This window comes from Eubalaena glacialis, chromosome 10 (genome assembly GCF_028564815.1).
Source record: "Eubalaena glacialis isolate mEubGla1 chromosome 10, mEubGla1.1.hap2.+ XY, whole genome shotgun sequence".
NCBI classification, from domain to species: Eukaryota; Metazoa; Chordata; class Mammalia; order Artiodactyla; family Balaenidae; genus Eubalaena; species Eubalaena glacialis.
Window position 1 is genome coordinate 83,962,319 of NC_083725.1, and position 13,880 is coordinate 83,976,198.

Below are 13,880 nucleotides of genomic sequence, written 5' to 3' on the forward strand. Positions count from 1 at the left end.
TACACACAATAGCTCATTTAGTTCTCCCAACAGCCCTGTGAAGTAAGTACTATTTATTGTCCCATTTTAAAAAAAATTTATTTATTTTATTTATTTTTGGCTGCGTTGGGTCTTCGTCGCTGTGCGCGGGCTTTCTCTAGTTGCGGCGAGCAGGGGCTACTCTTCGTTTCGGTGCGTGGGCTTCTCACTGCGGTGGTTTCTCTTGTTGCGGAGCACGGGCTCTAGGCGCACAGGTTTCAGTAGTTGTGGCATGTGAGCTCAGTAGTGGTGGCTTGCAGACTCTAGCGTGCAGGCTCAGTAGTTGTGGCGCACGGCCTTAGTTGCTCCATGGCATGTGGGATCTTCCCAGAGCAGGGATCGAACCTGTGTCCCCTGCATTGGCAGGAGGGTTCTTAACCACTGTCCTACCAGGGAAGTCCCTGTTGTCCCATTTTTACAGATGAGGAAACTGAAACACAAAGAGATTGAGCAATTTGCCCAAGAGCATATGACCGCTCAGCGCTTGTGCTGGGATTCAGGCCCAGGCAGTCTGCTCCAGGAACGTGCCCTCACCCATCAGGCTATTCTCCAGTGTTATGTCTACATGCCAAGCCACAGGCATTTTCAAAGATGAGAGGTAATGATGGCACTTTGAGGCCTCACTGGGTTTGCTTTCCTATAGCCATAAGTTATGGTTATACTCATCCCAATCTGAAGTGGCTCACTGGAAGCATAAAACAAACAAGCAGAGGGAAGCAGGAGCCTTGCTAAAGAGTAGAGCATTAGGATTTATTTGTTCCAGAATCTTCTTATATGTTAGGACATCAGTGAGGAAACATTGAAATAGCAGATTTCAAGCCTCCCTCAAGTTCAAAAACATCTTCTAATTCAGTCCTTAAAAGTGAAACAACCAAACCACTTCAGCCAAAGCACTTTGCAGTAAGAGGCCTGGGTTTGAATCCTTTCTCAACCACTTACCAGCTGAGTGACTTGGGGTTTATGAAATTCGTCTGAACCACAGTTTTTCCTTCTGGGAGATGGGGAAAATGACACCCATCTCACGTATTAGACATAATATATTCAAAAACATTGTCACAGGTGCCGATACATAGTAAGTGATCAATAAACAGAGCTCTTGTTAGTTAAGCAAAATGACCATACCTAAAGGCTCTCCTCTGTGAAGCCTTGCCCAATGTCTCATCCTGTCTGTCCAAATTCATTGCTTGCTCCACTGGCTCTTTTTTTTTTTTTTAAACATCTTTATTGAAGTATAATTGCTTTACAATGGTGTGTTAGTTTCTGCTTTATAACAAAGTGAATCAGTTATACATATACATATGTTCCCATATCTCTTCCCTCCCACCCTCCCTATCCCACCCCTCTAGGTGGTCACAAAGCACCGAGCTGATCTCCCTGTGCTATGCGGCTGCTTCCCACTAGCTATCTATTTTACATTTGGTAGTGTATATATGTCCATGACACTCTCTCACCCTGTCACATCTCACCCCTCCCCCTCCCCATATCCTCAAGTCCATTCTCTAGTAGGTCTGTGTCTTTATTCCCGTCTTGCCGCTAGGTTCTTCATGACCTTTTTTTTTTTTTTTCTTAGAGTCCATATATATGTGTTAGCATACTGTATTTCTTTTTCTCTTTCTGACTTACTTCACTCTGTATGACAGACTCTAACTCCATCCACCTCATTACAAATACCTCCATTTCATTTCTTTTTATGGCTGAGTAATATTCCATTGTATATATGTGCCACATCTTCTTTATCCATTCATCCAATGATGGACACCTAGGTTGCTTCCATGTCCTGGCTATTGTAAACAGAGCTGCAATGAATATTTTGGTACATGACTCTTTCTGAATTATGGTTTTCTCAGGGTATATGCCCAGTAGTGGGATTGCTGGGTCGTATGGTAGTTCTATTTTTAGTTTTTTAAGGAACCTCCATACTGTTCTCCATAGTGGCTGTATCAATTTACATTCCCACCAACAGTGCAAAAGTGTTCCCTTTTCTCCACACCCTCTCCAGCATTTATTGTTTCTAGATTTTTTGATGATGGCCATTCTGACCGGTGGCTCCACTGGCTCTTGAGGGAAGTTGCTTGCACTTCTATTTGTCACTCAGTTTGTCCTTCCTTCCATCATAGAAGTTGGTGACACACCTATCCATCTGCCCATCCACTCAGTAAAATTGTAGCATTTTTTTTATGTCCCAGTGCTGCGCCAGGCACTGGAAGTTCACAGGTGGATACAATAAGGTCCCACCCTTGAAGGTGTAGGGCTTTTGGGGCAACTCAGGGCTGGGTGTGCCCAATAGGCAGGGGTACTATAATAATAATAATAAAAATTTACAATTATATTGTATTAAAGTATTTATCATAGGAAAAACAGCACTTTGTTCAATTTCTAGACATTTATTTTATGATTTAGAACTATTTTAATAGAATAAGGGAGTCATAATGTTTTCAATTCTTTTCCAATTTAACTTCCAAAGGTTTGGTTTGGCAACAAATACATTAAGGAATAATTGCAAAGACTGTATTAAATGGTGGGCTAGAAAAAGCTCCAGTATTTTCTGGGGGCTGAGGTAGGAGAGCCCCATTGGCCCACTGGGCTCCCCAAGGGCAGGAACCAAGCTTTCTCCTAGCTTCACAGCTGTCCTTCAAGCTGAACAGAGCTTAGATGCCACCTTTTTCAGGGCAGCCCAAAAAACAGCGTGGGGAGTGCAGGTGGGGGGCTCTTGCCCAATCCTCCTCTAGTCTGAGCAGTGGAACTCATATATTTTCTGTTTTGTGTGAGGAAACAGAACCCCAGATGGTGAAAGAGACTTGCCCAAGATCACAGGAACAGAGAGTGGCAAATGTTTTAATAGTTAACATTTATTGATTCCTTCTTATGTCAAACATTGGCTAAGGGGCTTTACATGCTTTTTCTCATTTAATCCTTCTGACAGTTCTGTGAAGTAGGTACCCTTATTTTCTCCATTTCACAGATGAGGAAAATTGAGGTAAAGTAAGAGACTTTCACAAGGTCATCTAGCTATTAAGCAGCCAAGTCGGGATTTGCACTCGGTAGATGGTGGTTGATGTTGGAATAACAGCCCGATACTGGACCTGTACGAGGGTCAGGATGAAGCATGCGGACCGGTGGACACCTACCTGGGCGAGCAGTGCACAGTCTCGGCCAGGAGCTGTTAGCGCCCGGCAGGGCTGGGTCGGGGACTGAGCCTCGTACTGGCGACTCCCCACGAGCCTCCCTGGGGGCGCGAAAGTCCCGCCCCCAGCCGAGGAGAAGGCATGGATTGGCTCTCTCGATGCTGATTGACGGCTCAGGGCTCGCGCGGCAGCCGCGGTGGAGGCGGGGCCACGAGCAGGAAGTGGGAGTGGAGGCGGCTCGAGACAGGCTGGCCAGCGGGCAGCTGCCGCCACTTTGCCGAGTCGCCGCCGCCACTGCGGAGATGGAGGGGCCGGGACTGGGCTCGCAGGTGAGTGCGGTTGGGCGCAGGCTGTCCCGGGGGCTCGGAGGGCGGCCGCGGCTGTGGAGAGAGGGAGGGCATGGGTGTTAGGTAGCTCCCAGAGGGGCCTCCGGGGGCAGAGGGGCCGGGTCCGGGGAGGAGGAAGCCTGGAAACACCGGGAATGATGCAGGGAATTCTCTCCGAGGCGACCGGGAAGAAAAGGCGAGGACAGGGATGAGTGCCATACCGGCCCTCCAGCATCCACCTGCGGTCCGGGGCGCCCCGTGCCCGGCAGGGACCGCTGCGGGCCCTGGGAGGGGAGGGTGGCGTTCCTGGGAGAGGTGTTAGGTGACACACCTGAGTTGGACCAGCCCGTTTTGACATTGGCCTGGAGTCTATGAGGTTCTATTCATTTCTTTTGCGGCCGGGGCGTCTGGGAACCCGCCTTCGCTCCTCCCAGCCCTGTTTTAGGTCTCGTTCCCACATCCTTGCTTACTCTTTGAAAGATTTGAGGCTGTTTGTTTAGGCTGGAGAAAGGCGGGGGGGCGGGGGGGGGTCTGGAAAGGGAGGTACGTGATAGCTATCTGCAAAATCCCAAAGGTCTCTGTTCTGTGGAGGAGGTCGTACTAGAAGCCAGATGTAGTTTCAGAAAACAGAAGGGGCCAATGGGGAAAGTTACAGGAGATATATGTTAGCTCCAAGAAAACTAGATTTTTGTCCTTTTTGCTTATGGTCCTGACTGGCATATTATAGCTGTTTACTTAATTTTTGTTGAATACATGAAAAATATTCAGATTCAGCCAATGTTTAGTGAATTCTAGCATATGCCAAGTGCTTTTATGTGCATTACTTAATTCCAAAATTGAAGCATCCTTAAGAAGGTGATATAATCCCCATTTACAGATGAGAAAACTGAAGCTCTCTCCAGCTGGAGTGAATTAGGTAGTAGATTTTCTGTCCCTAGTGGGATTCAAACAGTTTGAGATGATTAGGTTAGTTGGCCTCTAAAAAAAAGTCTTTCACATCTTGAGAGTGTTCCTCACGCTCCCCCTTTCCCTTCCTTCTTTCAGCAATCTAATGTAGGTTTAAGTGAGGAACAACACAGGTGGGGAAGTTGTCGGGTGTTCTTGCATTTTGATAGAATAAAAAAGGTTTGCAAGCAGACCGGATATTACAAAAGGGTGTAGAATCTTCACATGGAAACTCTGTCTCTCATTTGTTGTTTGTTTGTTTGTTTTTTTCCCCTCAGAGTTTCAGGGAAAAGTTGGTAGCAGTAATGATTATACCTTAATTACTGCCACTCATTTACAAAAGCCTTCAACAGCTTGTTCTGCAGGGAAGATTGCCCTGCCGGAATTCCCTGCCAGATGGAGGGAGAGAATGATTCAGGGGTTGAAATTAAATGGGCCAAGGTAGAGAGATCATTGTTGTTGTTAATAATTATTGGTATTAACTATTTCAATAATAGCAAAAGATTTTACCTATAAAAGATGCTCTACAGTTTGCAAGATACTTCCCTATTCTTATTCCTCACTGTGACCCTGTGAGGTGGGGAGGGATTATTATTCCAGTTTTAGAGATTAGAATTGAGGTTCAAAAAATTGGAGTCATGGAGTTCCCTGGTGGTCCAGTGATTAGGACTCAGTGCTTTCACTGCTGTGGCCCGGGTTCAATCCCTGGTTGGGGAACTAAGATCCTGCAAGCTGCGTGATGTGGCCATAAAAAAAACAAAAAACAAAATTGGAGTCAGCTGTTAAAAGTCAACTAGCTGCTGAGAGAGCCAAGACTTCATTTGTTCTACCAGGTGTTAAGCACTGTTATAGGTGCTGGAGATAAATCAGTGAACAAAACAGGCAAAAACATTCCTGCTCTGGTTGAATTTGGTTCCCCTGATTCCAGCTGATAGCTTTTTGCCAGAATTTGCCTGTACTCTCTGGCCCCCAGTTTCCTCTCTGACCTCATTTTTTACTACTTTCTTGCTTGCTCAATCAACCACAGCTATGCTGGCCCCAAGGCCTTTGCACTTAGTATTCACTCTATCTGGAGAACTCTTTCTTCATATAACCACATGGCTTACTTCCCCCCCCCCACCTTTGTAAGGTCTTGGCACAATTGTCACCTCAATGCGGTAGGCCCTCCCCATCATCACCACTACCAGCAACATTCCTTAACCTCCTTCCTTCCTTTATATTTCTTCTCAGCATTTAATACCATTAACATACTCTGTAAATAATTGTCCAGTGAATGAACTTGGATACTTGACTCTGTTAATACAGAATGCTTCTGTTAATGCCATGAGAAATTTTAATGGCTATCTGTCAGATCTCTGTTTCTCTCTTTGTTTTATTTGATAATCTGTCAGGATTTTGACCCTCATCAGAGTTTAAATATGGTTTTCTAGATCTTGGTTTTCTCTTAAATTAATTAACTTTAACAATACTTATTTACTATTTAGAAAATATAATTGGATTTAAGATATCTCCACGTGAGAAATATCTCTTATATCTTAAGTATGTTCCAGTCATCTATTGCTGTGTAACAAACCATCCCAAATCATAGTGGTGTAAACCAGCCATTGTCAAGCTCATGGACTGTGCGTCAGGACTTTGGCCAGGGCAAAGCAGGGATGGTTCGTTTCTGCTCCACCATGTCCGGAGCCTCTGCTGGAAAGACTTGTCACCTGGGATGACTTGCTAGCTGGGGCTGGTATCATCTGATGGTACCCTCACTCACATGTCTGGTGGTTGATGCTGACTTTGAGCAGGGACACCTACATGTGGCCTGGGCCTCTGGACAGCATGGTAGCTGGGTTCTAAGAGTGAGCATTTCAAGAGACAGAAAGAGGAAGCTGCCAGTTTCTGAGTCCTGAACCTGCAAACTGGCAGAGCGTCACTTCTGTGGTATTTTATTAGTGAAGCAATCACTAATAAAACTCTTACGAGTTTGCTGGTGTCTTAAGAATTTGCTTGGTCTATTCTGTTACCTTAACGTTGTAGGCAGCCATACATCAGTTACGCTTCCCCTGCCACAAAGTGTGTTTGTTTATGCAGTGATGCCTTTACCAGTACACATGTCAGTAATGACTACTGTAACAGCTCCTCTTAGAACCGTACAACATGGATTTGGAAAGAACTTTATAGCTATATTGACGTGCTCCTTTCATTTTACAAATGTAGAAACTGAAGCCAAAAATCGGGTAGATGATTAGCCACCATCATACAGCCGCCTGAAATCTGAGACTTGGGCCTTGTTCTCAAGGAGTTTACCTTTCACCATGGTAAAAATGAAACAACTAGAGAGTACTTAGAAAAACATTTTCTTGATAACCAGAGAGTAATTTCTGAGAAGGATATAGTATCATGACAAACTTTGCTTTAATCTTTGTGATGGGAATGTATGGTTGTTTTCCTTAAACATTTTTATGCGACTGTCTCTGAAGTTAACCTCCCCCAAAGCAGGTCATCTCCTTTCTCACCTGTAGCTCTTATGGCAGAATTTTGGGAGGGAGTGATATCTAGAGCAAAGGACATAGCTTAGAGCCGTGGCCGCTAAGCTTTTTTGATCATGCATTCCTATCAGTAAAGCAGTTTTGAGCTTGCACCCCTAGAGTAAAACCGCAGTGTGACAAGTAGGATTTAAAATGTTCATTTTTGTAAAATGTCATGTATTGTGAGATTAAGGGAAGGATGAGTGGCACGTGCACCGCAAGCTGGCTGGGAGCTCAGGCCTCCAGCTGCGCAGTCCAAATCATCCAGGTACCACTGACTGCAGTTTGTCGTCCATGGTTGGCCATTGATCATTCTAACTTATGTGTTAATGGGGATGATTCCGTGTCATGTGGTTGGCTAGGACTTAAAAAGTTCAGCTCCCCTCTGTTTGATGTACCTGGGGGCTGGGGAAAGGAGCCAGTCTCTAAATTCATATTGTCATGGGGCATGTTATTGTAGGATTTGACAATATGTTTCTAAATTGTGTTCATGGGTGAATAGCTCAGTATATACTCATGGTAAGGTTTTGAATTAAAGATAGTAAATATAAGTCTGCTTCAAATCTGCCTTTTTGATAATTTGGAATTTTTTTTGGAGGGAGGCTGGCTTTTTGTTAGATCAGCTTAGATTGTCTTTGTTTCTACTTTATGTGGCCAGTAAAGAGCACCTGCCATGAGAAGTGTCAGCTCTGCCATTTTCTTGTTTGCTTGTACTTTTACTATCGTTATTATTTCAGCTCGTGGCTTCTTTGTAGTAGTAATCAGTTTAAACCACTTGCTCATTTTGGGAGGGGTAAGTTTAAAATTAGTAAGTAGTTAAAATGAGATAAGATACCTTGAAAATTACTTAGCCTGATGTACACTGCAAAATGTTGAAGGTCCCACTGTAACCCCTCTGGGTGTGGACTTTTACTGTGTCCCCAAGTTACCTTGTAAACAGACCATGAGGAGTGACCTATTTGATATACAGATTAAGTGAGGCTGCCAGGGCTAAGGATTCATAAATTTTTTTTTTAATAAATTCATTTATTTAATTTATTTATTTTTGGCTGCGTTGGGTCTTTGTTGCTGCATGGTCTTTTCTTTAGTTGCGGCCAGCAGGGGCTACTCTTCGTTGCAGTGTGCGGGCTTCTCATTGCGGTGGCTTCTCTTGTTGCGGAGCTCAGGTTCTAGGCACACGGGCTTCAGAGTTGTGGCACACGGGCTCAGTAGTTGTGGCTCGTGGGCTCTAGAGCGCAGGCCCAGTAGTTGTGGTGCACGGGCTTAGTTGCTCCACGGCATGTGGGATCTTCCTGGACCAGGGCTCAAACCCGTGTCCCCTGCATTGGCAGGCGGATTCTTAACTACTGCGCCACCAGGGAAGCCCCCAGAATTCATAAATTTTAAAGAAGCCAAATGTATAAATTTTTGTGGGTTCCCCTCCTCTTTTTTTTTTTTTAAAAAGAAAAAGTCATTATAACAACTTTAACATTTTCTTCCGTTCCCTAATGGGTCACTGAGTGTTTGGCCTTGAGTGCGCTTGCCTCACTTTGGAGACCATTGACTTTGAAAACAGGCTTTGAGTTTATATAATCATTTTTAGGTTTTACTCTGATCTGTATTTGGACAAAAAATGATGACGTGAACAGAAAGTACCTCTTGTTCTCTAGTCTTTGTCACCCATTTTTGCCATTTAATTGCATATTGCTTCCATTATCACTTTACTCTCTTTGTCTCTGACTTAGCTGCCCAATTAGACTTAAATTCCTGGAGGATACGTACGCACATCTTCTGTGTTCCTAGCATAATGCTTTGCACATCATACATACACAGTAATTAATTGCTGAATAAATAAATGCTTTTAATAAATAAATGCTCTTTACATTGAAGTGTGTAATCCACCTCAACTTTCAGCATGAGAAATGAAGCTGATGTCCTTAATGCCTTAAGGCATAATGAGAAGCAATAAATTTGTATCTGTATAATATGTGACATTTATTTGTGATGAAAAATCTGTATATAAACAAAGGCTTAATCTTCCTAATATATAAATGGAAACAGATACACAGTCCACTAGAAAAACAGTAGACTATGAAAATGCAACCCACAAAAGAGAAAGTATGAGAGCCAATAAAGAACAAACAATCAAACTCAGATTCATTAGCAGCTAGGGGCATGCAAATGCAAAACAAGATGCCATTTTTTTAGCCATCAGATTGGCAAGATTGTAAAAAGATTGATAATATTCAGTTAGGAGGTTTGTAGGGAAAAAGAACACTTACATACTTGCCTGTTGGGAGTGTAAATTAGGGAAGGTCAGTATCTGTTTATGTTTAAAATACACATATTTTTTGACCCAGCAGTCCTATGTTGGGGAATCAGTTATAGAATGTACAGGATGTTAATTATAGGGTTGTTTAGAGAGTGAATGCTGAAATCAACCTGCATGTCTAACAATAGGGAAATGGTTGAATAAATTATGCTAGATCTATACAATGGAATAATATTCAACTATTACTTGTTACTGACCTGCAGCGCTGTACATGATATATTGTTAGGCGAGACGGGCAAGTTGATGAATAATTATATAATTGGATCCCATGTTTGGGGATAAGTTTTGTTAAATATAAGAAGAAAATGATAAAAACCTATGTATCCTGTATAATGTTATATATGTTAAAGTATATACACGTAGTGAGGAAGGATTCACCAAACTGTTAATAATAGTATCTCTGTTGGTACAAGATTGGAAGGGAAAGAGTCCAGATTATCAACTCTTTATTCACTTTGGTATTGCTGGAGTTTTAAAATGAAAGTTTTAAAATTTTATAATTTAAAAAGTCTAAGTTTTATATGAAAAGCAGACTGATTTCTCTGTCAATTTTAGCTACATCTGCTGTTTATTGACGCTCGAGAAATTCTGAGTATAGTATATTCAGCTCTTTCCTTGACCCCTTGTCTTCTTCCAGTTAGATGTAATTACAATTACTGTGATATGGTGAAAAGTAATGTTCTTATTTATGTTTTAATCTAACTACCTGTATGTTTATTTATTATTTAGCTGTGTGAGTGTGTGTGTGTGTGTGTAAAATAAGTGTCATGCAGTGAGGTTGAATTTACCAGATAAATCGGAACTTATGTATTCAGAAAAGCATTTGTGGTTCTAGCTCTGGGTACGATGGAGTAAAGCACACTCCACCCTGTCTGTCCCACTGAATGCACTAGATAGAATGCTATTTAAGGATTCCCAAAAGAAAATTTTAACAGGTAGAGATGGGGGAAAAGACCAGAATTCAAAAAACCACTGAACCAGGAGCTAATTTACCTTTTTCCCATCTGGGTCCCCTCCTCTCTTCCACCGCCCTCTCCCTGGACTTGAACCCTGGAAGTGAGCATCCCTGCAGAGAGAGAGAACACTTCTGGAGAAGCCCTCTAGTTCAGGTTCAAGGAGCAGGAAAGCGGTCTCCTGGCAGCACAGGCACTGAAACTCTGAGGGAGGAGGACTTCCTCTCTGAACAGAGGAGATGTAGTCCCAAGGCAGTTGTTCTTAGAAGTGACACCTGAAGCATGATCCATAAAAGAAAAAAAATTGATACATTATACTTCATCAAAATTAAAAATTTTTGTTCTATGAAAGAGACGTAAGAAATGGGAAGATAAGCTACAGACTGGGAGAACAGATTTACAAATCACATATCTGACAAAGGGCTTATGTCTAGCATGTGTAATATAAGGAACTCTCAAAACTTAGCAGTAAGAAAATAAATAGCCCAATTAAAAAATGGGTAAAAAGACTTAGACAATTCACCAAAGAAGATATACAGATAGCAAATAGCACATGAAATGACACTCAGCCCCATTAACTGTTAGAGATATGCAAATTGAGACCATGATGAGACACTACTACACATCTATTATACTGACAGTATCAAGTGCCAGAGAGGATGCAGAGCAGTTGGAGCTCTCATACGTTGCTAATGGCAATGCAAAGTGGTACAGCTACTCTGGAAAATAGTTTGGCAATTTCTTATAAACTTAACATCTACTTACCAGAGGGCCAAGCAATCTCACTCTTAGAGAAGCAAGAACATATGTTCCCACAAAATGAGTGTTTATACAGCTCCATTTATAATTGCCAAAAGCTGGAAACAACCCATGTGAGTTTGAATGGATAAACGGTGATACATTCATATGATGGAATACTTTATAGCAAGGAAGGAACTATTAATAACATACAGCATTATGCTGAGTGAAAGAAGCCAGTCTTAGGAGATTATATTCTGTCTAATTCCATTGTATGACATTCTGGGAAAGATAAAACTAGTGATGAAGGACATGTCTGTGGTTGCCAGGAGTTGAGGTAGGGGGAGGGTGTGGCTAAAAAGGAAAATCCTGAGGGAGTTTTTTGAGGTGTTGGAACTGTTGTGGATCCTGATTGTGGTAGTGGTTACAATTCACAGAACTATGTACCAAAAAGTCAATTTAACTGTAAGGTAACTTAGAACAAAAAGATTTGCTCCTTCAGAGTAACCTGTTGAGGGGTTATGGACTTACTTCAGTAAAACTATTATTTGTTAAATCTTTTTTGGAATTCCTGGAGAATTGATGTAGGCACATCATTTCAAGTATCTTCAATTTTCTATTCTTAATGTGTATTCATCCTTTGAGAATTTTTTTTAAACAATGAAAAGTTGTTCAGAGAGACAGTTGTGGTGAATAAGGTGGATAAAAGCCGGGTAGCAACTTTATGGTAAAGCACAAGATGGGATTATAAAATAGTAAGCCAGTTTTGATCTCTTGGAATGATTTGCTAGATATTTGATGTGAACCTCCACCTTAAATGCAACTAAAAATGCTGGATACAGTATAAAATCTTAAGTGTTTTATATTTTTGAGGCTATTGTAAATTTTAAAAAAGATTCCTGAGGATTTTCTGTGTATAGGATCATGCTGTCTGCAAATAAAGGTGGATTTGCTTCTTTTCTAATCTGTATGCATTTTTCTTTCCCTTACTCTATTATTATGTCTAGGACTTCAGTACATTGTTGATTAGAAGTGGTGATAGTGGGCATCCTTGCTTTGTTTCAGTCTTTAGAGTTAAAACATTCAGTCTTTTACCGTTAACTGTATGGTAGCTGTAGATTTTTTAAAAATGCTCCTGATTAGGTTGAGGAAATTCCCTTCTTTCCCTAGTGTGCCAAGAGTTTTTATCATGCTTGGGTGTTGAATTCTGTCAAATGCTTATTCTACTGAAATGAGTGTATTTATTTTGTTAATATGGTGAATTGCACTGATTTCTTTTGAAATGTTTAAGCTTGGTTGTAATGTATATTATCCTTTTTATATATTGCTGAATACAGTTTTGCTAATATTTCATTTAGGATCTTTGCATCTGTATTCATGAAGGATATTGAGTCTATAGTTTTCTTTACTGCTTATGTCTTTTGGTTTTAGTATCAGGATAATGCTGCCTCCTAAAATGAGCTGGGAAGCAGTCCCTCTGTATTCTGAAGGAGTTGGTATCATTTCTTCCTTGAGTGTTTTCATAGACTTTGCCAGTTAAGAGTCATGTGGGCCTGGAGTTGTTTTGTTTTGTTTAATGGGAAGTTTTAAAATTATGAACTCAATTTCTTTAATAGATAGAGTGCTACTCATTTCTTTTTAAGTCCATTTTGATAACTTGTGTCTTTCGAGATATTTTATGCATTTCACCTAGGTTGTTGAATTTAGTGACATAAAGATGTTCACAGAAGTCCCTTATTACCCTTTTAATGTTTGCAGAATCTTGTAATGATGTCCCCTTTTTTAAACTTGCTATTTGTCATTGACATCTTTTTTCCTGATCAGTCTGACTAGAGCTTTATCAATTTTATTGATTTATTCTTTCCAAAGAACCAGCTTTTGGTTTCAGTGATTTTCTGCATTTTTTTCTTTTTTATATTTCATGGATTTCCCTATCTTTATTGTTTCCTTCATTCTGTCTACTTGGGATTTAATTTTTTTTTCTCTAGATCCTTAAGATGAAAGCTTAGATCATTTATTTTAGTTTCTTCTTTTTTCCTGTTATAAGCATTTAAAGCTAAAAATTCACTCCAGAAAAGTGTTGTTTTGTTTCCAAATATTTGAGAATATTCCACATATCCTTTGGTTATCGATTTTTTAAAAACATCTTTATTGTAGTACAATTGCTTTACAATGTTGTGTTAGTTTCTGCTGTATAAGAAAGTGAATCAGCTATATTTATACATTTATCCCCATATCCCTTTGCTCTTGCACCTCCCTCCCACCCTCCCTATCCCACCCCTCTAGGTGGTCACAAAGCACCGAGCTTGTCTCCCTGTGCGATGCAGCTGCTTCCCACTAGCTATCTGTTTTACATTTGACAGTGTATATCTGTCAGTGCTACTCTTTCACTTCGTCCTAGCTTACCCTTGTCCCTCCCCGTGTCCTCAAGTCCATTCTCTACATCTGCGTCTTTATTCCTGTCCTGCCCCTAGGTTCATCAGAACCTTTTTTTTTTTTTAGATTCCATATATATACGTTAATATATGGTATTTATTTTTCTCTTTCTGACTTACTTCACTCTGTATGACAGACTCTCGGTCCATCCACCTCACTACAAAGAACTCTATTTCATTTCTTTTTATGGCTGAGTAATATTCCATTGTGTATATGTGCCACATCTTCTTTATCCATTCATCTGTTGATGGACCCTTAGGTTGCATCCGTGTCCTGGCTATTGTAAATAGAGCTGCAATGAACATTGTGGTACATGACTCTTTTTGAATTATGGTTTTCTCAGGGTATATGTCCAGTAGTGGGATTGCTGGGTCATATGGTAGTTCTATTTTTCATTTTTTAAGGAACCTCCATATTGTTCTCCATAGGGAGGACAGTGTACATTCCCACCAACAGTGCAAGAGGGTTCCCTTTGCTCCACACCCTCTTCAGCATTTATTGTTTGTAGATTT

At 41.1% G+C, this 13,880-nt stretch overlaps 1 protein-coding gene across 2 annotated transcripts in view; it reads left to right on the forward strand.

Moving 5' to 3' along the window:
- The first annotated feature begins 3,124 nt into the window (after positions 1-3,124).
- Positions 3,125-13,880, forward strand: part of ZDHHC13 (zinc finger DHHC-type palmitoyltransferase 13) — a 48,823-nt gene continuing 38,067 nt past the window's right edge. Inside the window, exon 1 of one of the 2 annotated variants that reach the window (XM_061201524.1) lies at positions 3,125-3,472. In XM_061201524.1, the coding sequence (XP_061057507.1) occupies positions 3,125-3,472 (348 nt within the window). The remainder of the gene's footprint in view (positions 3,473-13,880) is intronic. The other variant, XM_061201525.1, reaches the window with a different exon arrangement.